This window comes from Struthio camelus, chromosome 10 (assembly GCF_040807025.1).
Source record: "Struthio camelus isolate bStrCam1 chromosome 10, bStrCam1.hap1, whole genome shotgun sequence".
Classification (NCBI taxonomy): domain Eukaryota; kingdom Metazoa; phylum Chordata; class Aves; order Struthioniformes; family Struthionidae; genus Struthio; species Struthio camelus.
The window spans coordinates 20540617-20565298 of NC_090951.1; the positions used below are offsets into that span (position 1 = coordinate 20540617).

Consider the following 24682-nt stretch of genomic DNA (forward strand, 5'->3'; position numbering starts at 1 on the left):
CCTGAATTTAATGGGCGGAAGCCTAAGTTTAAATGAAATCATTTAATTTTTCTAGCTAGGAAAAATCATGCAAAAAAAATGTGTCATAAATTTACAATTCAGATAATGAAACATTTTAAAATTCATCTATAAAATTGTGTTGGCACTAACGTTGCTTGGATTGCTTTATGATAATATGCTATCATAGAAAGCTTTGCAGAAAAATTAAATGAACTTCCTCTAAATGAAGCTTTGAAATGCCTTCTTGGTGCACTAGCCTGCCTGGTTCCTGCTGTCATTACCAACCCTACCGCTACGTCCCCGGGCAGAGCATGGGGCACGCTTAGAGGTATAGGCATGGGATGCACAGGTCTAGAAGTCTAAGAGAGAACATCCATAGCTGTGTTTATCCAAAATACATAACATTTCTTGAGTGGAATACCTCCATTGAGATGCTTTAGATAATAATAGTCATATTGTATCTCTCTGATAATACAGACTAGTGTAATGCTTCTCTTTCTTTATCAATGGGACAAACTATGAAACTATAATTGAAACTGCTTGAAGCAATGGGAAAATTCTGAACTATATTACATGAAATGTATTAGGCACCCTAGGTCACCAAGTCAGTAGTAGGGAGTGGCCCAGAAAAATAATATATTCCAACAGAACAGAAATAGGGTTGTGGGTTAGAGGAGAACTTTTCAGGTTTGTAGACAGCATTTATCTAATGTAGCAGAAAAGCTTTGTAAACTGTTCAGATAGTTATGAACCCAGGAACTTGGAAAATGTTAACAAATTTCCATAGGTCTTTTAGCAGTAGGCAATTCCTGAGCTGTTTGCAGAGGAAGGTTTCTTGTAACAGCAGAGCACATGGGTGCTCAACTTCATGGCTTTTTGGAGCCCTCTGCTTCTATTAGGGGCAGATGTAAGAGCAGCCAGGGTCATGAATGCAAAACTTCAGCTGCATTTTAAGCTCAAGGCCAGCTCCTTTGCCCTGCTGTGCCTGGGCACATCCTCACTGGCCCGGACTGAGACCTCAGGTGGTGGTGAGGGGCTGGGGTGTAGTCACCCGGTGCCTACACAAGTTCCATCTGTGCTGCCCCTGCCTGCAATGTAAGGGCTGCAGCAGCACTGCCTGGAGTCCGGTGCCCGCAGCACCTCACACCCCGAGAGCTGCAGCGCCCTGCACCCTCACCTGCGCCCCGAGCGCTGCAGCAGTACAGTCGCGTAGCCTAGGCTCATGGGCAGCTGTGGTGTCACCTTTGGGGACAGCACATCCAAACCCAGGGCTGGGAACACGGCAGTAAAGGTGCTACTGGCGAGCGTGCAGCCACTCTCGCTGCTGGGGGCCCAGCTGCGTCAGGCTGTCCCTGCGAGCCGGCTCCGGACTCCCCTGCAGGCACCGGCTGCCGCAGGCCTGGAGCGTAGCTACTTTCAAGGCAGGCAGAAGAGTCTGGAATCTTCAGATTCCAGAAGAGTCTTCCAGAAGAGTCTGGAGTCAGGCATCTGAGCAAGTTAGGCACGAAGGCCTGATGCCTGAAAGAATTAAATACTTGCAAGTTTTAAAGCCAACATTTAAAAAAAATTTAAATACAGATATTTAAACCTTACAAATTCTTTCACTCTACTACAAACTTTAAGTACCCTGTGTGGGAGACCACAGTGTTTGCACTGAAGAATGGAAGAGTTATCGCAGGGGAGCAAGAGGTCCCCATTTCACGTGCAGGGAAGAGCTGGCATAAGCAGAACAGTGGCTCCATAACTACTGTTCGGTGTTTTAAAAGCTGTTTTCCACTCAAGTGGAACCTGAGCGATAAATAGCCCAGAGGCAACAGTCAGAAAAAAATAACAAAACAAAAGAGGCCGCTGCCAAATCACGACTTCCCTGGACATGCGGCTTGGCCGAATTCCTGCAGGTTCACAGCCAAGATTTCACCACAGTGAACTTCCCTCTTCAGCACATTCCTATCTCCCCACATCCGAGAATCCTACCGGCATTATGAACAAAGCAAGCCAGAGACCGGAGATGGGGCTGCAAAGGTTTCTCACTGATGAAGATCGCCATCTATTTCAGCGCTTGGCAAGTTGCAGTCACTGAAGCAGGTCTTTCTGAGAGGACCACAATACCTACATGGGGACAGAGTAGTCAAAGCTTATGGGAGATGCAGTACGTAATCCTCTGTATGCTACTAATGAGGAAAATAAGGCAAAGAGAGTTCACGTTATGTTGGTACAAGAGCTGGTACACTAACTGCAACTGCAAAATTTTGCTCTTGTTCTCCTAGAAAACGTGTCAGGTCTTAGACACTGAAAGACCACAAGAGGACACTATGGTGCCACTCTTCTGGATTTATTTACTTGAATGAACTTCCTCCCCTTCAGTTATCTTGCAAAAACACTTTTAGTTGAATTTGATATGTGAAATAGTCATTTTCTTCAAAATATACCTTAATGTCATCTTAAAGCGTGGAAAAGTTACCAAGTTCTTGGGGGTTTTTTTTGTTTGTTTATTTTTAAATTCACAATCTGTAAACTCAGGTAAAAACTAGACCAAAGTTTTGTCCATTAAACTTATTAAATATTGCAGTAATTTTCAAAGTAAAATTAAGATGCTGGAAAAATACTACTCATAGACTTTTTTCTTCTTTTAATGATTAATTTTCAGTTTAGTTTAAATTTTAGCATTGATAGATTTATCAAGAGCCATTTAATTTTTAATGGACTACTCGGAGAAGAAACGGAGCACAGGCACAGATAGGTTCTTGAGATGTTCAGAGATTATCTACAGGAGAATACTCTGGAGAATTAATCCAAACAGACTTTTCTAAGCTGTATTAAACTGTTTTGCAAGTGTTTGCATTCCATACTACAGGGACCTTCATTTGGTTTGTCTGACAAAACTTTTATTAGCTGCAGTTTTAATCTTAGCTATTTTCATCTTTGTTTCTCAGCAAAACCCACAGTGGAACTTGAATTCTTGCTTCCTACATTCCATGTTTTTCCTTCACTGCAGAACCGTAGATTCCACAGACGAAGAAATGCTTTATGAAAATAGCAAGACCAGCTTCTGAGAAAGGACTTCCAAAGAAAAATATCTACCCGTTAAGTAGGAGGGAAGGTCCTCCCAGTGAAGTTTACAAAGCCATTTGGAGAGAAACAATAGAAACGGAGCAAAATCCAAGTGCCCTCACACATAAGTTTTGATAGCTAAGGTTTGAGCCTTAATTAGAAGCAGCAGCATTTCATTTCTGTTATGTAAGCTAAATGCTGCACTTTGTTTACTTAGCATTTTAAACAATTTGTTGGCTTCCCCGATTACCGATTGTTTCATGATAGAAGCAGCTGAACTAAGGCTAATATCTCCACAGAGGCCATAACTGTAGCGAAACGGTGCTTGGAAGGGGGTCATTTGTTGATTTTTCTTTGCACACGCACAAAAAAACCCTTCACAACTTGCAGTAATTTCTCAAACAGTATAGAAGGTGGGGAAAGAGTGGGTAGGAAGTGAAACAGGCTGTGAACAGCTTTCCAGTAATACGAGGCCAAGTGACTGAGAAATTCCAGCTCAGTCACTAGAGATCCTGGGCATCCGTAAAATACAGAACTGGGACAAAAGTGGCTCCCATTTCTATGATTTTGGATTTTCTCTGGTAAACCTTACGCAGTGATCTTAGCAACATCATAAATAAATATTAAAAAGCTTTTACTTGTCTCTGGTTTCAAAAAAAAAGAAGAAAAAAGAAACATCTATAGGTGCACCAAACACCTACCATCATGAGCTGTTTTATGTAGATGTTAGGTTTGTAGGTAAAATATCAAGATACTAATCAAGACCAGCGAAAAATATCTGTTTTTTTGAAGCATTGACTCACGCCTTCCAAAATTCCCAAGGCGGGTTATCCAGGATCACAGCCTGTCTTGAACAGAAGTCAAAGATCAGCTAGCGTACTGCGCTGGGTCTGTGAACTGAATCCAAGTCTTAGCAAATAAAAGCCCTACTGGTGGGAAAATCCTCTGCTATAATTCATGTGCAGTCCCTTAGAAGTTTCATTTTCAGAATTTGAAGCAAATTGTTCATTTCTCTCTATATATGAATGCAGAGAAGGGTCAACAGAGGAGCTGCTGCTTTGCATAGGGAATGGAGGAAATTGCAGCCTCAGCTGCCAGGAGCTTTCCTGCTCCTCTCCTCCACCAACATGTATTCACAAAACACAGTGAACCCGGTCACCGAGCTGATAGCAGAAAACCAGTCCCTTGAGGGAGGAAAGCAGTTAGCTTTCAGCAGACCAGCTTGCTGAACCAGTTACACAAACACTGGTGCTGTCACAGGGGTTGGGGAAGATGACACGCAGCCAAGGAGCGGACAGAGTTTCTGCTGGCATAAGCTGCTATGGCACTGCACCCTACTCTGGAAGAGGACAGAGATGAAATGATACCCCACTCTTCAAAGCTGATCCCAAGGTGCAGCTGCCTACTAAGGCTACGTATTAAATTGAACAGAAGCGAACGGGTTCATAATTATACGGGTAGCTAGACTTAATATATGGTATTTGAAACATAGAAATATGATGGTATATTGCTTGAGCAGCTCGCTGACAGACAAGAAGGAATGCAGATGTTAAGTACAAACACACTTCAGTACCCCATATCCGAGGTAAAACGTACAACAGTCCTTCCAGAACCCACACAAGTCACCCACTCAGCAGAACTTAGATACGTGAACTAGAACTACTCAGACTTTATGTAACAGATGAGTTGTATACCTGAAAACAGTAGTAAGCTTTTTAGGACTGCTTTCTAGCATCACCACCTACAAATGAGACCACTAAGAATTGCAGTTCTTTATTTCTGTAGACAATGCAGGCCATTATTTTGAAAAGGGATAGCACTGGGGGAAGGGCTCTGGCATCAGTCCTTTACAGTCAAATCAATAGGCTGTATCAGTGTTTTTGTCTATAGTTTTTTTGCTGTGCGTCTCATGCCTGTGAAAGCATGAGCTTTGCATTTTTAAAGAAGCCTTGGAGTTGGCTTCTATTTACAAAACCAGCCTGAAGTACTTCAGAGTACCTCAATTTTGAATTTTACAAAAATAGTTAATAACTGTTTTCAGAATGCATATTACCACTACTCATTATTTAGACAGAGTAAATAAGAAGTTGTGTTTTTCCATGTGGCAACTAACAAAGCCCATTACAAAGATGCTATCTTAATTATATCTGATACTTCACTGATACCATCAGCTGTAATAGAATCTGCCAGTTTAGCTAGCATCCATTTCAAATTACCAATGCAAATTGCTCTTATTAATTGGGGCATGGCAAAGGCATTAAATCCCTGGATAAATCATCCTCTCCATTGGGGGATAAAAATTGGAATGCAACCATTTTCTGCTTGAGCTCTTAGAAACGCAGTGTTGTGATTATTACTACAAGCTACTGTCAGTAGGACCAGGACACTAGCACTCAGACCAAAAGGCCACTGCAGTTTTTCTGACAGCAGTCACAGCCATGTCCAACATCATTTTACTTTTGAAATGCACTTCTAATGAGATGCCTTTCTACCACTTTTCAAGTTAGAGCTGGCAATTTTGAGCATTTAAGAACTAACTGCATCCATTAGATACGCTAGATACTACGTGCACAGTCTTTGCAAGATGCACGGGATTCCATTTTTTGCTTGATGATTTTGCACCTTGATGTTGGTCTCACACAAGCTTATTTGAAATTTTCTGAACAAACGGTGTAGCTAGTAGTAGAAAAAGTAGCCTTCTAGACCAACACAGATCTGTCAGAAACGCGGTGAAGCAGAGGCTCTCCTACCCTGGGTTAGACAACCTGTCTGGATCCCCATAAACCCTTGACCTGCTTGACCAAGTGTTGTGCTGTGGAAAGCACCATGATCATGGGCTCACTAGAGTGCCTTTGAGTCATACGCACTCCCTTTCCACAGGTGCTTGCTCAGACTTCTCCACAACCTGGGCTGCAGCCAAGTGAAGATGAGGCCGACTGTCCATATCCAGGAGGCTCCGGGGTAAAACCTGTCCAACTTTTTCCTGCCTGCCATGGCGGAGCTGCGTTCCAGCGCGGAGCACACCCCGTGGCCTTACAGTACCCTGGCCTTCCTCCTGCAGCAGAGTTGCATGGTACTTTGGGGGTTTTCTGCCGTACTGAACGTTACAGTGTTTTGCTAGATTACACCAATATCTAGCTGAGCTTGAAGAATATTTTATTTAAATTTCATGTGTATGTTTTGCCACAAGGATACAAGTTACCCTTTACAGAAAGCAGTCAGACAAATAAGTGCAATATACTATAGCTAAAACGAGGAAATAAACTACAAGTATCTATAGAATGGTGGAATCAAGATCATATAAAAATTATTACCCATACCTTCAAGAGGAGGAATATATTTTGAATCCTTGCTGCCATGTGGACAAAAGGTAGAAATTAGTGGGCAGAAAAGTTACAACACGTTAGAAAGAAAAAAGCTGGAAGAACTAAACAAGCATCTTTCATTTCAAACATGCAGTGAACTTACTGTTGCAGTACTAGTTCTGTGCAAAGAGATGATGGAAGGCAGTTTCCCAAGAACTTACAAAGTTATTAGTAAAAGTATTGATGAGAAGTAGACATTTGTCCTGTTGAATTCATCATCATTCCAGTGTTATGTGCCTTAAAAACAAGTTCTGATGCTACTTAGGCAGTATCAAGGAAGGTAAGACATCCGAGTCAGTGCAGTAATTCCAACTTGTATATACATAACCAGGCTCAATATTTTTTGAGGAACTGTACTTAAAAACATGGCTTGTATGCCCTAAATTATTCAACACAATTTGTAAAAACTTCAGTAAGTGACTCTCAAAGAGACCACCTTATCAGGAGAGTCAATGAAGCTTCATTTTGAAGCAATAAAAGCAGCACGGTCTTCGTCCAGCAACTCGTAATTGTACATGGGCAACAGGAGATGGCAGGAACAATCTTAGGTGACTCTGGAGAATGGCTGACTTGCTGTTTCCAATCTATTCGTGCTTAGCATTGTTCTTCAGTTGGTAAATACTTGGTATGTTTTCAAATACTGTCCATAGCCCAATTGCAAGTCTTTGCTTGATACTATACTAAAGTTAAATTGTGCAGATATCATATCAATAAATCACAATAAAAGCAAATATTATTATATAACAAAAAAGGCATTTACCAGCAACTACTCGGAAATAACCCAACAAAGATTTAGTGATGCCTTCTTGCAATTTCAGCATGAATTTCGTGTTATTTTAATTAAAATTCCAGCTTTGAGTCACATGAGCCTACCAAGAATAGGCCTATCACAATATGTGTTCTTCTACTAAAAAGCAGCTTCTAGCCTCACACACACTGCAGACTTGAAAGATGCATGTTCCAAAGGTTGAAACAGGAGAAGATAAATAATAATAAAGTAATAGCATGTTTTTTAATACTTTGGCAACGGTCTGATCTTAGCTGGCTGTAATATTAATAAAAACTGCTACTGATAAGTCCACTTCAGGAACATTGCTCAAAACGTGAAGATTTCCAAAAAGCTGAAGAACGTTTTAATAAAATTTAATTTAAACACTTTTTTGCTGTTCTGACTGCAGTAAAAATATCAGAACAAGATCTCATCCTCTGAATAGCTACAATTCCTGTTTTGGCCTGGCTTACTCCTGTTCCCAACTCTATGGACGTGCAACAGACAGCATCCCCCAAATTATAGAAGCGCATCTACAGCTCTGCCTGGTCACCCCTATCCGAATACAATACCCCTATCCGACCTCCTTCCTTCAGTTACTTTCCAGCGCTTTAGTTGCCCTTACGTCCTGGTCAGGGTTCGAAAGTAAGAGTTTAGTACTGCAGGATGGATCCCTAATGCTAGTGGTAGGCACGACATCTGAATTCACCTAGCCATATCACCCAGTTTCTCATTAAAAAAACAAAACAAACAAAAAACCTACCACACACTTCTACATCTACTGGGATCCTTCTTGACCAAGCCAATAACTGATGATGAAAGTTGTATGCATTTAACCAGAAATATTACTGAAAGCATCCTAGCGTAGCTGTCTGAATCCCATCCTCTAGTTCCTGTGTGGAATTGCTGATAGGTATTTCTGAACCACAGTGTTTATATCAAGTACCGCGAAATGGGTACCAAAAACATGCGTCACATGTTGGAAGATTTATTAATTAGATGTGAATAATTTCCATCTGTTGGTCCTAGTTTTGCCAAGATGACAAAGAATTTATCACTTCAAATTCCAAATGCTTTTGCCACAACATCTAAAATCTATATTAACTTTCAGGTATGCAGGTGAATTTATAGAAATTATAACCAAAATTTTAGCATAGCCTTACATTAACAACACCCAAAAAAGAAAGCTAGTTACATTGCAGGTTACTCCCTCTATCTCTCTCTTGATTTCATAGATCTTATGATTCATAATACAGTATTACATATACTACAATTACAAGTGTTAGACTGAAAGACTGTGCCACAGAAGGAAATCCAAAGGACCTGGCTGTCTGCAGTTGATAATTATTTAGGTCTAGGCGACAGGAATTTTGCACTTCTTCTTGGGGGATTTCGCTCTCACTTACATCCGTTAGTCCAAGGTCCCGCACCTAGAACAATTCAAAAGGATGGCCCTGAACATCAGACTGGCACAACGGCAAAAAGTTTTGCACAGCTAGCAAACTTTTCAACACTATTTCAAGTGAACCAGCTCAAACTGCATTCCAAAAACACATTTGAATGTGAGGAAAGCAACATAATTATGCTGCTGTTTATATTCCTACAAACTATTTCCTGGAATTCATTACACACACATTATAGCAAGAGTCACAGGTCTGGCTGTTCTTTGTCTTGGCTATTGGTACATGTGGATGGCGTTAACTGGGAAGCCTTAAATAAACTCATGAGCGTTCTTCCTTGAAGTCAGCCCACAGTCTTAAGGCTCAAACATGTCTAATTTAGAAGGAAGAAAACTACTAGATCTTATAGACGGATGAGTGTGATGATTTTCAGACTTTCATAACGTCAGTCTGCTGCACATACAACTCAGCATAAGGCATATTAACTGGAACAGAAGAAAATTCCCTGATTACTGTTCATCTAACATTCCCCCCCAAAAGGCAAATGGGAAAAAAAAAAAAAGATCATTGTGAAATATATTGTGAAATATATATTGTCTATAGAGCTCTGTGTATAATATCTACTTACTTATCCCTATAAAGAAAAACAGAAGGAGGTAAGCAGTTGGCAAGTTTTAACCTGGACTTTTGAAAAAGTTGCCATCTAGGGGGTCCTCACACTCATACAGTCTCCCTCCTTCCCTCGTCCCTGCATGAGCTTCTACCGTTTAGGTTTATAGCTCGTCGTGATCAAGGTTATTAGCGATCTAGTCATGCCTGTGGACCCCAGCCTGGTCCCATGACAGTAATTCAATTGACTTGCAGGAGTCAGCATGCCTCACCGCACCAGCGCGTGTAGCCAGAGCCGCTGTTGTGACGCGGGCCTGTCGCAGCTTCTCCACGCCATCAAGTGATTCCATTTAGAAGCCAGCAGATTACCACAGAGGAAAAAAGGCCCCACAGAGCTCTGTCAACTCCCCCTCTCTCACTTTTTTTTATTCTGCTAATGCTCTTTTGCAATCTTGGTTGTTTTCCCAGTATTTGGAATTACTACATTAAGTGCTTACGTTTCCTTGCAACTCTCTCATTAAGCAGAACGGCAAGGCATTGACAGTTCTTCTCCCCGCCTTAGCAGGATCAGGATTCAGTTTAGTTTTTAATCTCACCTTTTCCACTTCCCTGAAGACACGGAGGAAGTTCTCCCTTAAGACCCCTTTCAGTTCAGTTTCATTCCATCCTCTTCTAAGAAGTTCCCCAATCAAAGAGGGGTACTTAGAAACATCTTCCAGTCCCTCCGGGAAACTGTTGACAAGAATCACACAAGAAAATTCAACACAGATCACTGAAAAATGTGAAGTTTTTTTTTTCTTTTAATTACTGTTTCACATGAATTCACTTTAGGAATGAAGTCACTGGGGACTCAACTCTTTCTCTGAAAAGTCAAAACAAAGAGAGTCCAACTGACGTAATCAGAAGTAGGACTGGAACACAACGCGAGGCTTTTTTCCTGCATGGAGGATCTGCTGGAAGTACTGAACTGTGTATTCTGGAATGATACTTACGTGCAGGCAGGACAACAGCATGAAGGATATTTAAAAAAATACAAAAAACTCATGTAGGCAATAATTTTCCCTTTACATCTGGCCTTTAGAGTAAGAAGAAGCAGCTGTATTATAGGGGGAGTTAGTGCATTCCAGCCCTGTAGCTGTGAACAAAAGGGAACCTGCAGAAACATGATGCAGTAAAGGATAGCAGGCAATTTTTTTTGTATTCTGGTGGTTACAAAGTTATTTTTCCAAACAAAATAAAATTAGAATAATAATGTTGCTTTGAATTCAGTATTTCAGGTAGTGAAAAGAAAACTACTCAGAAACCTCCACTGAAGAAATTACAAAAAACAAAACCGATTCCATGTCTTGTGCTAATTCTTTTCAGAATAAAGGCAAATTGGAAGTAAGGAGTTGCCACACTTGCACTTAATAGCTGTTTCAAGTGTTATTTCTATGAGTCTTTGGCTTTGTTTTGAGACCACTGATGTTTTCTATTATTCTTCTCTTCTGGGGAGGCTGCTGTCATAAGTGTATCTATCTCAAGCAACCCGTGCCATTACTTTCTAGGGTTTAGTTACAACCGTAACTACTCCATCATCAATGATACCGGTGCTCTTTGTGAAAATGCACAGAATAAAGTGTCTCCTTCTGTGGTAAACTCTGGTTTCCTCCCAGATTCTAGTTTCAGAGCTATGAGTAGCTAAACCTCATGGAAGCAGACACGCTGTTTTGTGATCATCCTACTCTACAGACGTGAATCTGAGCGTGACTTTCATACCCACATGTGCCTGACCCCAGCAAATAGATGGAGGAGCTGAAGATTCAACAGAAACTAAAAAACAAAGAAAGTTTAGGGTTATGCTAGCAAATGCCAGCCACTCTGCATTTATTTCCTGTGCTGCCACATATCACCAGTCCATCTCACAGCTTCCCCAAGGAGCAAGCGAGGGGGTCACGTTGCAGAGACCAGGCAGTCTGCTCTACTCCGCTTTCCTCGAGCAGGTGCCAAGGATGGCAGCCCAAGTCCAAGGAGCAGGAGCGCTCTCGTCATCCCAAAGCACTTTGGGCTTCCCCACTGCAAAGTAATAGCGGAAGACCAACCTTTACAGCACCACTGGGCTAACACACTCACCTTCTAAGGGCTGAGGCAGCTTTTCTATCATTCATCATCGACTTCTGGAAGAAGGCACCGTCCATCACCCTTTTTGTATACACAAATCCCTGCCTAGAGCACCCACTTGCAAAGCTTACAAGACATCAGGACTAGTTTCCATGCTTGGAGCTCACCTGCATACAATTCTAACACAAAATGCTCGAGCCGGTCTTTGATAAAACTTATTTTAGTACTCATCACAAGACAACTTGCTACAGCTCTTTCAGTCTGCCTTCTTTTTCCCCCTAAGAAATCAAAACTCTCATAAGTTAAGAAGCAAGTATTAGTGCATGTACCATTTTACTTACCGTTCCACTCCATCATAGTCGCCACCAATTCCTATCGATTCAGAACCTGCGATTTTCTTTATGTGGTCAAAATGATCTAAAAGAAAATGTCAAAGAAAACAAAACATCACCTAAGCATACAGCAATAAAAAATAATTCTGTTCAGACACATTGGTGCTAGGCTAACATTCTCCATAATCATGGATTCATAATCAAATTAAAAAAAAAAGTCTAAAGACATTGTGATAAAACAAGTTAAACATAATAATGCAGTTGATGTATTCTTGATATTTACTGGTGATTAAGTGGATGTTAACTGTTGCTATGTACCCCAGGTAACAGTCTTCAAAGTAACAGCTACACTGATGAGATGTTAATGAGGAAAAAGACAAGAACATCACAGTACCTTAATTCCCAGCAAATATCCCACATACACCAACAGATTTTATGTTACTCATTATATACCAAGGTTTTCCACTCTTAACTACAAAGGTTTAGGGCATTTTCCAGAAAGTAACAACTACTTTGGGATTAATGATTCTTGGCTCCCTTTGGGAGCAGCAGTTCCTCCACCTACATATTAATATCTTGTACCTCTTGTTATGGTTTAATGAATGTAAGCTCCAAAAAGACCCAGAGCTGGGGTAAGGTGGGGTAGAGAATAAACAAGCAGCATAATTTCCACAGTCTGAAACATGACTCAAGAAATTCAAAGAAGCCACCCATAAAGACTGTGGTATATTAACTTCAAACCTGCCAGGGTAGAAACATTAACAGCTTTTCTGCCACAGGCCAGTACATCTGCATTGAAAGTCACCATGATAATTCCCTTGTTGTTTTTCTGAAAGAGAGAAAAGGGAGGGCAATGAATGGCCATTCAGAGTTTCTGCCAACCTCCAAAGCGTCTTTCTTACGTAGATTGTGCTCCATCTATCTGTCCATCTGCAGGTAAACATAACATCAGTCTGTGTCAGGCCAGGCAAAAGCTGCCTTTTTAAAAAAAAAAAAAAAAAAAAAAAAAAAAAGGTCACTCACCAGTTGCCGGAGGATATCATCAGGAACATTTCTTGAGTGGTTACAAACGGCAAAAGCCGAAGAATGGCTGAAAATTACTGGTGCTTTTGAGATATGTAGTGCAGCTTTCGCTGTGAAATATGAAGTATGAGATAAATCTACCAGCATACCCAGGCGATTCATCTCCTCTACCACTTCCTAAAACAGATTTACAGGCAACAGTATCAGTATTATGTTTCTTTAAAGAAAATCGTCTAGCTGATGTATGAAACCAGATAAATACATTCTGCAGCCGTCAGCTAGTTGTAAACACGCTACGCCTGTATGGGTGTCTATTTGCCTATTAATTTAATAGTAGTTTCTTCACTCACAATTAAGTAGCACACCACCACATGCTCAAGATTTAGAAAGCTCAGTCAACCTGCATATTATCAGGACAGAAGTACTCCAAACCTAACCCTTCAGATTTTTATTCACATCCCACTATTTCCACAGGCTAATTCATACATCTGATCTGTGTGAGAACAACGACTGCAATTACAACTAATGCTTCCATCACCCTTAGGAACATCACAAGGGATTTGGCTTGCTTGAGCTCTCACCCCTAAGTAGCAAGAATTTCCCGTAATTAATTTTTAATGACATGTTGCTTTTTGAAAAGATAAGGCCAGAAGTTGTCAGTTGCATAAGACATTGCTTTGATTATCATTCAAAAGAAGTTCTTACTTGGCCAAACGCTGTCAGACCAGCAACATTAGGATAAAAGCTGTGTATTCCTTTAGACGACGACTCAGACCTTAAAAGGGGGAGTGAGGGAGGAGAAACATCGCATCATTCTGGAGACTGCAACATCAGCAGCTGACACTTCTTGTGCCACACACCAAAGAGATCACCACCTTGATGTCGCATAGCCAGATTTAGGGAGAACGAGCTACATAACACACATCTTAGTCGCGTAGTGCACTTCCCATTCCTAACTGTCTTCTAGAAGTTACTCTTTCAGGTGCAGGACTGCTGCACGTTTGTGAAGCGACACAGCACAAGCAAAGAGAAGCTCATCAGAAATTTTCTGATTAAACAAACCTTCGCCAGAAAACACACACACACTGAATCTGAAACGACAGTTTCCTGCCAGCTGGAAATCAGCCCTCTCTGCGCATGCTTCCCTTTCCCGCGTCAGCATAAGGGGGAAGCGTGCCAAGCCAGGAAGGAGTAGGTGCTGTTGCTGTGACACAGGAACCAAGTGCCCCTCTCGGCAGCTGCACAGGGGACACGTGCTTTTGAGCTGGGCCGAGAGGACAGTCTTGGCTGCTGACTACTGAGCTCTCACGTAGCATCACTCCCTAATCTGCATCATATGCATGTTTAGTCCTTTTTCTGCCTGCTCTGCCCTCTGCAACTTTTCCAGTAAAGGAAACATGATGGCAATTTCCCTGTCTTTCCGTAGTTAACAAAATTTTAAAGTTGTCACAAATAGTGACAAATTTCCAAATTGTCACAGTAAGTGTCCCACTTGTCCTGAGGCAGGGTGAGTTACCCAGCCACCTGAGGCCATCGAGGTGGTTCAGACCAAATCTGGCACAGGAGACCCCCTCCTTCCGAATCCATTTTTGCCCCATCCGGGAAGTGGCATCTCTTTGCGATATCTGGTTACACAAACACATGCACAACGGTTACCACGGCGTATTGCACGAATGCGTTAAAGTCAAGTAGCGAACGCCCAGGTCATAGTACATCCGCAGCGTTGCCAGACTGCTGTCAATGGAGTGGCCACCTTCGACTCCAATCAAGCACGCAATCCTCCTACTGTCTGAGATGCCTGGAAATGTCAGAGGAAGATAACGCCAAAGTAATTTCGTGATAGATAAGAAGCCAGCTGTACCAAACAACAGTCATTGCTGTAAATTACAAGCAGTAATACTGACATTTTTATGTAACGTGTACTTCATCTCAGGGCCTGCTCATATGGCAAATTATCTCCTGACTGCAGCGGGCTGGGACTGTGCACAGACTCAGTTATTGCGGTTCAATGAATAAAGTTACTCTTAAGACCAGGATAAGCTGCCTGCTTGCAGTTCTCTCTCCTTTGCACATAGATCCTGCAATTTCATTTTAAAAAGACTTCTATTATGAAAAAAGAGCATCACCTTGGGAAGTCGTCACAAGTTCAAGTTCTTCGTAGCTGTTACACATCCTCTTGACCACATCAATTTGCTCTAAGGTCAGGCGTATAGCATCCTTGTTCTGAGCGCTGCAAAGAACATACACTGACCAAAACTGCAAGAGACATTGACAAGTCAACTAGGTAACCTGGGCTCCAACTTGGAAACATCCGATTGCTAATAACGAGCTCGTGAGCACAGACCACAGCAATGAAAAGCATTTCCTTTCCTACAGTTTACAAGGGAGTTGCCACTACAGTTTTTCCCCCAAAAGGAAAAGCTACAGCTTCAAGGCAAGAGCCTCCACCCGAAGCATGATTAAGGCCTTCTGATGCGCTCAACCACTCCACGGTTCACCCAGGAAAATAGGTGTGAGTTTATTTAATTCATTTGTCACAAAACAGAGGCCACCGTTTTGGTTAAGGGTACCTGGACTGTAAACCACAGACATTTCAAACACAAATGTTATGAAAAGTGTCTGTTTCTCTTCAGTTTCATTTTGTTTTTCCCCTCTCACCTTAAAGAGCCAAACCCCAAAGCCCAGAGTACTTCTGCGACGGAGGAGGGAGGCAGCAAGCGCAAAAAGGCGTTCTCAGACGGTCTCGCTGCGGCGGCGGTACGTACCTGAGCTCCCACATAGCCCGCCTGAAGCTTCTTAAGGTTTGTGTGGGTCTTGTTGAGTTCCCTTAAGTTGACTTTACTGAGTCTATTTCGGTAAAACATTCTCAGCCGCAGTACAAAGTCATTGTGGCTAAAATAGAAAACAAAAGGGGTTCGTGATAGAAAAGTTCTTCCTCTTCTAACCTAAACTTAATTTCTTAACTGTCCCTTTCTTAACTTAGTCCCTTAGGCCAGTAATTGCTGGTAATACTTGCAGTAACATATGCTTAAGACTCCCTCCTTTCCCAAACAAGTTTTATTCTTTAAAACGCTCTCTAATCAGCACAGCAAACTCATTTTTTGCCTTTGCCATTTTTTGTAGCTGATGTTTTTCTATACCCGTTTTCCTCCCCATCCTTTCTGAAAGGACAGCAGAGCTGACATCAGCAGCCACGCTCCTGAGAAGCAAATACTTGTGGTATGGCATCCTATGCCAGGTCAAAACACACCCAGCACAACTATTGCTCCTTCGAGATGTAAGGGCACCCTTTCAAGTTACGGTGCCTTACTGCTGGCTGCGTGCAGAAGTCACCGCTAATGAAAGGTGCCATTAAATTATGGGAAGGAGACAAGGGTGTTGTGTCAAGGGGAAAAATAGGTCAGTGTTGGACTCCAAATAGAAAGTTGCAAGTTCGTTTAGAATGACCTGACCCTGCAGCAAGCACCCTCTGAACTGGAACTCCTAGAGACTGAGAAATCACTGCAGCAGCGACTGCTACGTGCTGCGGACTGCTTACATTGCTACTCTTGCAAATACATTTTACCATCTTCTTGTCGCTTATCAAGGTTCCCTGAGAGGGTTTATTTGAACACAAGACATTTTATATACCCGTCGATTAAACGCGTATCTTGCATCAGCTTAATAGCTCGCTCTCTCAGTGACTTCTCCTTGCTGAGCGCTGCAGTATCGGAGAGGAAGACCAACAGCCACAGGAACAGCCATGTCGCGTTTCTCTTCATTTCTGTATGCAAGCTTGCTAAAGCAAAGAGACGCCACAATTATTCACCGATGACAACGAAACAGCAACATTTTCTGTCGGCAGTGGTGGTGGACTTACTAGCTTAGGCGGAGCCAAAACGCCTCTCCTTCTGGTAAGTCTGGGGTGAAGTTCTGAAGAAAAAGAGAATAACGAACAGAAGGGGAAGGCAGCAGGGAGAAACGGTAAGACAGCTGCGTTCTCCAAGAGTTGGTTTGTTTGTTTTTTTAACAAAAGACCTCTAGTTATTGTTAAACCCCAAGCTGTAAGTTTTTGCACCTTTAGCCTCCCAGTAAACACTGCTGCTGCCACCAGCTGCCCGTGGAGGGAACCACTGAGCCACCACCCTGAGCCGGCCTGGCGGACCCCGCGCTCCCACCTCCCCAAGGCAGCTCTGCCTCCACATCGCTGTCCATCAGAGCCACATCAGCTGGTTTGTTCCCACTGTTTGGGAAACTTTCTACCGAACTGACAACTGAAACTGTTTTTGAGAAATTCCAAAAATCAGCTTCTCCTTCTGAGTGACCCCTGTACTGCTAAAACACATGACACCTCGGAGTATTTGCAGAGCACTAAGGTCTAACACTTTTCCCACGTCATAGCAAGGGCAATATGTGCCAAATTTGAAAGGGTCACTTTATTGAGATGACAAAAACGGGCATGACAACAACGTAGAGTAATTAAAGCGCCCACTACTCTCTCTGCCTTCTCCCCCCCCCCCAATATAATACTCAAACTTGTGCAAGTCTTTCAGGTGTCAGTCACAAAGCGCTGCTGCAGGCAGTTGAGAAATACCTCCTGTTCTGCGCAAAGTAAACACAGACTCCACCAGGAGCTGAAGAGCTACGTCCCACGCTCACGGCTCCTGGCAGAACGACCTACAAAGCCGAGGACCAGGCGTCTCCTTGGTCCTTCTAGTGACATCTGAATTCAGAGGCAGGGATCCTGCCAATTTTTTTAACATAAGGGAAGAAGTCCGGAGGGCAAGATCTGGAATTTTAATAGTGCATAGCCAATGCTCAAATTTTTTTCCAAAAGATTATGAAAAAAGAAAAATAATGTTGACCTTTCCTTTGCTTTCCACTCCGAGTCAATAAAGTTTATGTTCATAAACCTTTTTCTAGCAGCACAAAAGGTTGTTTGTTTTTATTAATATAGGAAGTTGTTTTCATGAATTCCTCGTCTCCAGAGGTTAAAATAGAATAGCAGAGTAGCATCATCCAAGATACAACAAAATTATAAAGCAACAGAGATTCAGCTTGTTTAGGCGTTTCCCTTGCCTTTATGCCAGTCGTCCAAAACAACAGGAGGCAGGAACACATGCCTGCGCAACGGCTTCCTTTCTAAAGTTGCGTGTTCTTGAATAAAGCCACAGATATCTCAAGGGACATCCACAGACAACAGATTTCAAGTCACTCAGAGCAGACTACCCGCTGATGGCAGCCTCTTCGAAACCCCGTCCTTTCTTCCTCTTACTAGAGCATTTTGATTATAAAAGTCTAGGCTGAAGTAAGAGTAGACCTGGAACCAGGACACTGAAAAGCAGCACAGTGAAAGTCATATTCTTAATAAACTTTTATTTCCAGCCTAGGTATCATACTGCTTCCCTGTTGCCTACAATATACAAAGTGCAAATCAAAGGAAAAATTAACTGCCTTATTTGCCCATCTGGGCATCTGCCCTGATGGAACATAAATATGTTTTTAAAGGAATTATTGTGATAATATGCAAATATAGCTTAACTGAGCGGTGTAATTAAGACTTTCAAAGATAAAAATGAATGCATTTGCACATATTTTATAAAAGTTTATATTTTGATTTAGAGAGGAAAAGTTTACAGATAAAAATAAGATTAAGAATAACCTTGTGTCTTGGCTTTAGAAAGGTGCAAACTGCTGATCTAACAAATCCCTTTACTTTGACAAAAAAATTCCTAAGGGGCCTCTGCTGAGAAGTTTGCTCCAGCCTTTTCCGTTTCACAAGACCCAGGAAAGCGTTAACTTGCGGGACCATCTGGCAGGAAGGACTTCTGAACAGCGGGAACATGCTGCCTTATGCAAAAGAAAGCAGGTTTAAAACCAGCTCTAAAGTGGTCTCGAGGACAGCTGAATAAACGCAGTAGCACAGAGACACAAATGAAGATCCAATACAAACACGACACAGGGGGAACTGTGGCGCTAACTAAAGAGAGGAAACGCTCCTCACCCCTCGGTATTTTCCGTGCGAACCCCATAACCTAAGCAGCGGCATGGAGAGCATCTGCGAGGGGAAGAGGTCTAACGCGACGTACAGGAAAGCTCTGTAGAAACGGTCCTGGTGAGGAGGCATCATGGGGTATAACGGTCCCATTCGTTTAACCGACATCACAAAGACGATCGACTCCATCGAGTTTTTTTTCTCATGTGAACAACACTCGAGCCTTTTTGGCTAGGGCCTCAGGATAACATGGGAACCACTTCTTCAGTCTACGCATCTGGGTTTTCTCACGAGAACAGTTTCCTTCAGCCCCGACTACTGGGGCTGGAATAAGGAAAAGACCTCGCGAGACCAGGATGATATTCTCGAGCAATACGCCCATTCACCAGAGCATAGCGTACTCTGTGGCAACGCTTTGATTTGTCTCAGATTTGTACCACACCTGACAGGAGAAATAATTTTTCCTCTGCTGTCTGCGCAGTAACCAAGGGATCCTCCTATGTTCTTCCCACATTGACCGGTCGGGAGGAGGACTTCTCTGCTTTTATCCATTGCCACAGCTTTATCTTTGTATAGCCGGAAGGAATTATCAGGAGGGTCATTTTCTATCAATTTATTTTTCAATACTGCCTTTAGCAGTAAAAAGGCTTGAATTGTCCTTGGAAAGAGCTGAGACGTGCCACTTCTGCACAAGCTGACCTCTGCTCTTACTTCTGCTCAGAGAAACTGAATATTTATACGCTATGCTCTGCCTCAGTTTTCATCCAGACACAAAACGTATACAGACTTACAATCCCTCAGGCTACACGTTACATCTAGATACAGTGAAATCCAGGTTCAAAACGCGAGCCCTGCTGCACTGCTTTGACCTTGCATTTGGTTTCCTTCTCTTACTTGTATTCAGTAAAATCCATTTTATGCAACAGGGTACTCTCCAAAAATAAAAGATAAACAGAATCGCATGGAAGTCTTACATGCGTTTAAAACCGCAATGGTTTGCTAACAATTAATTTAATTTAATTAAGCTGGTGCAGAAAGCTGGCGAGTACAGCGCAGGGCTGGAATAAAGCAGAACAGGCCCAGCAGCCGCTACTGCTCTCCTCCACCCTGCGGCCGGCGAAGGAGACCGCCCGGCACCCCTCGGCCCCAGGACAAATCCAGAGGCGGCGCGGCGATAGCGCACCGGCACGGACGGAGGGTCGGGCGCCTCTCCCGCCCCGAGCCGGGCTCCGTAAACGTCCGGCAGAAGCGGGGGGAACGTTACAGGGGACCACGGGCACAAGGAGAAAACTCCCCGCTGACTTGCGGCCCCCGCTGCAGCTACGCACAACATCACAGGGGCAACGCGCGGGGAAGGAGACCAGGGAGGCGCGACACGTGCTCCTGTTTCCTCCGCTTTTCACTTCTGGGAGCCGAAATGCCTCTTTCCGGACCTGCCTTGGCACCTCTCGCTGAGAGCGTAACTCGCTGCCAGCCCAGGCGCACCTCTGCCCACAGCGCAGGCCCGGCAGCTTTCGGGCATCAGGCTTCGAAAAGCCACCGGCTCACAGACCAAGAAGTACTAAATCAAGTCCTCGGAGAGCAGGATTCGGCCCAGAGTGAGTCCTTGCAGGCTCCGGCTGCAGAAACGCAGCTTTGCTACTCGCACTATTTAGCCTCAGCCATCGGTTTACATCCTTCAGGCTCTTCATGAACAGCCAGGAAGTTACTAGCAACAAAGCACGGGGGCGGAGAGCGTGTACGTCACATTTTGAGGGTTCCCACGTCCGGGAGAAGGGGGCTGTCAGGGAGCTGGAGAGCCAGATGTGCCCCATAAGGCTGCAGCACGGAGGGGCTGCATGGGAGGGGGGCTGCTCCTTTCAAACAGGCGCGTTTCAACGGAAACTTTCACAGTAAGAAAGGAAAGCTTTTCTGCACGCTGCTGTCATTTACCATCTTCGGAAACGGAGTCAAGCTGCCGGGCCTCCCTCCTCCCCTCCAGCAGCCAGGCCAGACGGCGGCACAAAAGATTCAGTAAACAGCTGCTGCTATTTAAGTGCATCAAATCGCGGTTAGGAAGGACATTCCTCTCATCCCTTGTGACGTGCTTATTTTCCATCTCGTTCTTTACTAAAACGCTCCTCGACATTAAAACCTGAGCGCGTTCAATTGCTGTGCTCGATCAAACATATGAAGTGCAATAAAATAGAGCGCTCAGCTCAAGAGAGAAACGCCTGCTGAAAAACGAGCAAGGGTCTTGCCCCGCACGGCCGGCCCAGGCTGCGAGCTCGTGGGGGCAGTCCCCGGGCTGCCTCAGAGCGCGGTGGCAGCCGAGCTGCAGCAGCGCTGCCAGCTCAAGCTGAGCAGGACCCAGGCAAAAACTTTGCGTCTGGAGCCCAGGAAGAAACGTCTGCTTTACCTGGCACGGAAGTGAACCTTTACTTTGCAGTTTGCCATGCTTTTCACTGCAGAGCTTACAGCCTTGCTTAAACCCCAGGAGGTCTCGTAGACTCAGCTATGTCTGTAGGCTGTGAACTGCAAGGTCAGCGCTCTGGTTTCCGTGCTGATTTCCAGCAAGAAGCGTTAGTTCTCCTTACTGCTTGAAGCAGGACACCAGCTTTTAAATAGAAAGTTTAAAGTTAAATGAAACGTACTTTAGGAGCAAAGACACGTGCCGCATACCATAAGTTCTTTTAAATAGGCTGATCACTTTGAAATTCACCTTGTTGAACAAAAAAAATTGAGGGAAGGGCTTCAAAATTCCTTCCACCACTACCACCCCAAATCACGTTACGCTCGTCTGCATCCCTGCTTAGAAACCTCCTTAGCGCTGTCCCGATACAAGTATTGCAGCTGGGAATTTCCAGCACGTGATCCCTTCCCTGCTGTGCTGCTGCGGCTGCCCAGCGCCCTCCCCAGCGAGGCTGATGGGGACGCCGCCAGCGCTCCCCGGGGTGAAACGGGGGGTGACCCAGCGTGCCACCGAGCAGTGAGGGAACGTGGCGCTGGTCAGCCCAGTGGTTGAGGCAGGAATCAAGGAGAATAAGTGGTCGTGGATGGGAAGGCATTTCAGGATCTCAAGGGGGAAGGGAAGGAAGGGAGGAAAAAAAAGGAACAAGCCTGATCGCTTATCCCAAACTTCCTGGGAAAGAGGAACCCTTTAAGGACGATAACAGTACTTCCATATTTGTAAATTCACTCTTAGCTTTTGCCCTGTGTATCCTTGGACATCTCACACGCTATACAACATACAGACAGCAAGTATTTTTAGATGTAACATAACCTCATATTGCCAGTGGAGAAAGACTGCTCCAAATTTCCCTTAATAAAAGGGCAGCTGCTGAATTTCTTTCCAAGCAGGTTCCCATTCTTTCCTTCACTCTTGTTTTTTCTGCCCACAGTATTAAAACTCTTTGACAAATTCAGATTGCTGAATCCAGTAATTTTGAAGTAAGTGGGAGCTTTCACTAATGCTATGCATCTTATTATCTAATGACTACTGTTGAGGTCTATTTTCTCAGAAATCTTAAGTTTCTGAAATTCTTGTAACTTCAAGACAGATATGCTTTATTGTATAATTTCCTAAATGCAAAACAAACCAAAAGAGCCAGACAACTGCTTCCATAGCACTGTGTCAGACCACACATTATCAGGCAAAACCACCTCCAGCTTCAAAGTGCCGACCTTGGCAGAGCGGCTAGCTGGGCGCCTTTAACCCGAGAGCTCAGCTGGCTCCTTCGACAATGCACAGATCTGCTCTTCCTCAAAGCCTGTGGGGCTGCTTTCTGGAAGGTGAACCAGAAGCCTTTGAACAGCGTGTACGGACTTGAGCAAACGCAAACAGCCTCCTCCGGGCTTCCCCTCCGAGAGCCGCCCCGCTGCACTGCCCACGACGCGTCCTGGTGTCCCCCCTCCGGACCACCCCGCCGGGGTCCCCGACCCGCGCTGCTGCCCCCCGCTTAACCTGCATCGCTCTCCCTGTGCCCTCTCTGTGCCAGGGTCTGGGCAAGCCGCGTCCCCTCCAGCCCCTGCTCCCGACAGGCTCATCTCTTTCGTCAGGGTTTTGCCCCGTTGCTGCTGGCGCGCTGGAATTGCTCGGATGCTGCCTTCAAAACCGATGCTACAAAACGGTGACAAACGCCACGAGGATGAGCATTAACAAAGGAGTCCTACCGTAAAGAAGGCGGCCTGTGGAAATAACACTCTCACAGGCGGTAACAAGCCTTGCGTCAGCATGGGACAGCCTACGTGGACACCCGGTGCCGCGGCGAGGCCACCCGCCGCTCCTGCACAAGCGCACTCAGCGGCGCAAACTCACGGCAGAGGTGGCAGCAGACAGTGTTTTCAAACATCCCCCGAGTTTGGATTTTTCCTGCTGCTCACACCTTTTCAAAGCTAAGAGACAAAGAGCGCCTCTCTCTATTTTCTTCCGGTCACGGCACATAAAGCAAAGGTTTTGAGAAACGCCGAGCGCTGAAAACCACCGTCCTGGAAATGCTTCCCGAGGCCGGAGCGCAGCCTTTCCAGGTGCGCAGCGCAGAGCCGCAGCCTCTGTCAAAACGCGCTCCGCTGGACCTGGCAAAGCGACTCCTGACGGGAGCGTTGAGATCTCATGATTTACTGCGTCCTCGGCTGCGCGGTAGGGGTAACTGCCGTTCCAAACCCGTGTGTAATTTAAGCACCGGTTCAAAACGCTTAATGAGAAAGTAAGAAATCTAGTTCACTCAGGGACTCTGTTCTGGTGCTGCATAAAGCTGTTGCACATTGCAACTTTTCATCCAAATATTTCTCTCCCCCCCCCCCAATCAATATTAAGGACACGGTGATATTCATGAAGACTTTAAGCAGGAAGTAGGCCTATATGCTCAGCAATATCAAGCAGCTCCTAACAGAACCGATCCTCATCTGTACGTGTTGTCTAAGCTCTGGGTATTCGTACAGAACTGCTGCTCTTGGTAACTACAACAACTTCCTACTTAACTAAGACCCAAAATTCAGAGAATAAAATTGCCTTCTACGTTTCCTGCTGTTACAAAATACGCAAAATATTCTTTATACTACAACAGTAAGACACATTTACCTTTAAAACTGGCTAGGTAAGAAAAGACACTCAGGTATCTTGTCATTTAGAAATCAGTTCTTGCAAACTGAAGGAGTATTGCAAACGCTGCACAAAATTAAGAACACGGCATACCAGGCACCCCGTTTTCAGTAGTACTTAAAATAGAAAATCCACACAGCTTTTTTTCATGCACACTGAGCAGAGTGGAGAAGTGAAAGCTAGCAGGAGATTTATAGCTTTTTCTTGTTTCTCTTAAGGCTCTTTGGAGCAGGTTACCTTCTTAGGAAAATGCAGCGGAGGCAAAATCCACATTCCGCTGCGTTGGATGCAACAGCTCGAGCTTGGCACCGGATCCACCTGGCATCAGTACAGCACCCAAGAAACGGCCTGCGTTTCCTCAGCTCACGTGTCCCGGGCTTTGCGCTCAGTAGCAACGCAGTGGTTGCCCCTCGCACGGGGACAAGGTCCGCGAGAGCTTTGCCTCTGCTGGCCACGCGCCCAGGGTGCACGGTGTTCGGCCTCCAGCATCCGCTCCCTCTTGTGGCAGGCTGCTTGTGCAGTCCAGCACCCGTCCATTCACAAACACCAGACGTGTTTTACACGGCCCTGCTTACATGGTTTTAGAAATAGGTGCTCATCATCACAGACTAAATTAGGTTGGAAGGGATTTCTGGAGGGATTTCATCTAGTCCAGCGCCAGGGAGCTAGCTGCAAAGTCAGATCAGGTTGCTCAGGCCCTTGCCCACGCGAGGTTTCCGTGTCTCCAAGAAAAGGGCTTACACAGCCTCCCCAGATCCCTTTTCCAGCACTTGCTCACTCACATAGTGAGCTTTTTTTCCCTTATATCCAACTGCAATCTGCCTTGCTGCAACCTGGGATTGTCACCCTCATCCTTTTGCTGACCCGCTCCAAGAAGAGTCTTTTAGATCTGAACTTGCAGGAAACAAGCCGTACAGGTAAGCGCCTTCCTACAGAGCTAATGTTGCCACCTTAACTATATCTAACCCAGTAAAGATCT

At 44.3% G+C, this 24682-nt stretch overlaps 1 protein-coding gene across 18 annotated transcripts; it reads right to left on the reverse strand.

The window, feature by feature from the left end:
- Positions 1-6190: 6190 nt before the first annotated feature.
- Positions 6191-24133, reverse strand: LOC104146308 (dipeptidase 2). Of its 18 annotated transcripts, XM_068955737.1 has the most exons (13): positions 22567-22766; positions 21022-21219; positions 16509-16561; positions 16280-16427; positions 15308-15541; positions 14776-14879; positions 14306-14447; positions 13355-13424; positions 12650-12826; positions 12368-12455; positions 11636-11711; positions 9791-9926; positions 6191-8615 (listed from the first exon to the last, which is right to left on the reverse strand). In XM_068955737.1, exons 4-13 carry the CDS (start codon positions 16408-16410, stop codon positions 8424-8426), a joined length of 1350 nt encoding a protein of 449 aa, XP_068811838.1. In that variant the 5' UTR covers positions 16411-16427; positions 16509-16561; positions 21022-21219; positions 22567-22766; the 3' UTR covers positions 6191-8423. The 18 variants fall into 18 exon arrangements, with proteins under 18 accessions (XP_068811838.1, XP_009676576.1, XP_009676573.1 ...); XM_009678281.2 differs by lacking the exons at positions 21022-21219; positions 22567-22766 and adding an exon at positions 23941-24133 and having other exon boundaries at positions 14776-14905; positions 15415-15541; XM_009678278.2 differs by lacking the exons at positions 21022-21219; positions 22567-22766 and adding an exon at positions 23941-24123 and having other exon boundaries at positions 14776-14905; positions 15415-15541; positions 16280-16423.
- Between the last annotated feature and the right edge of the window lie 549 nt (positions 24134-24682).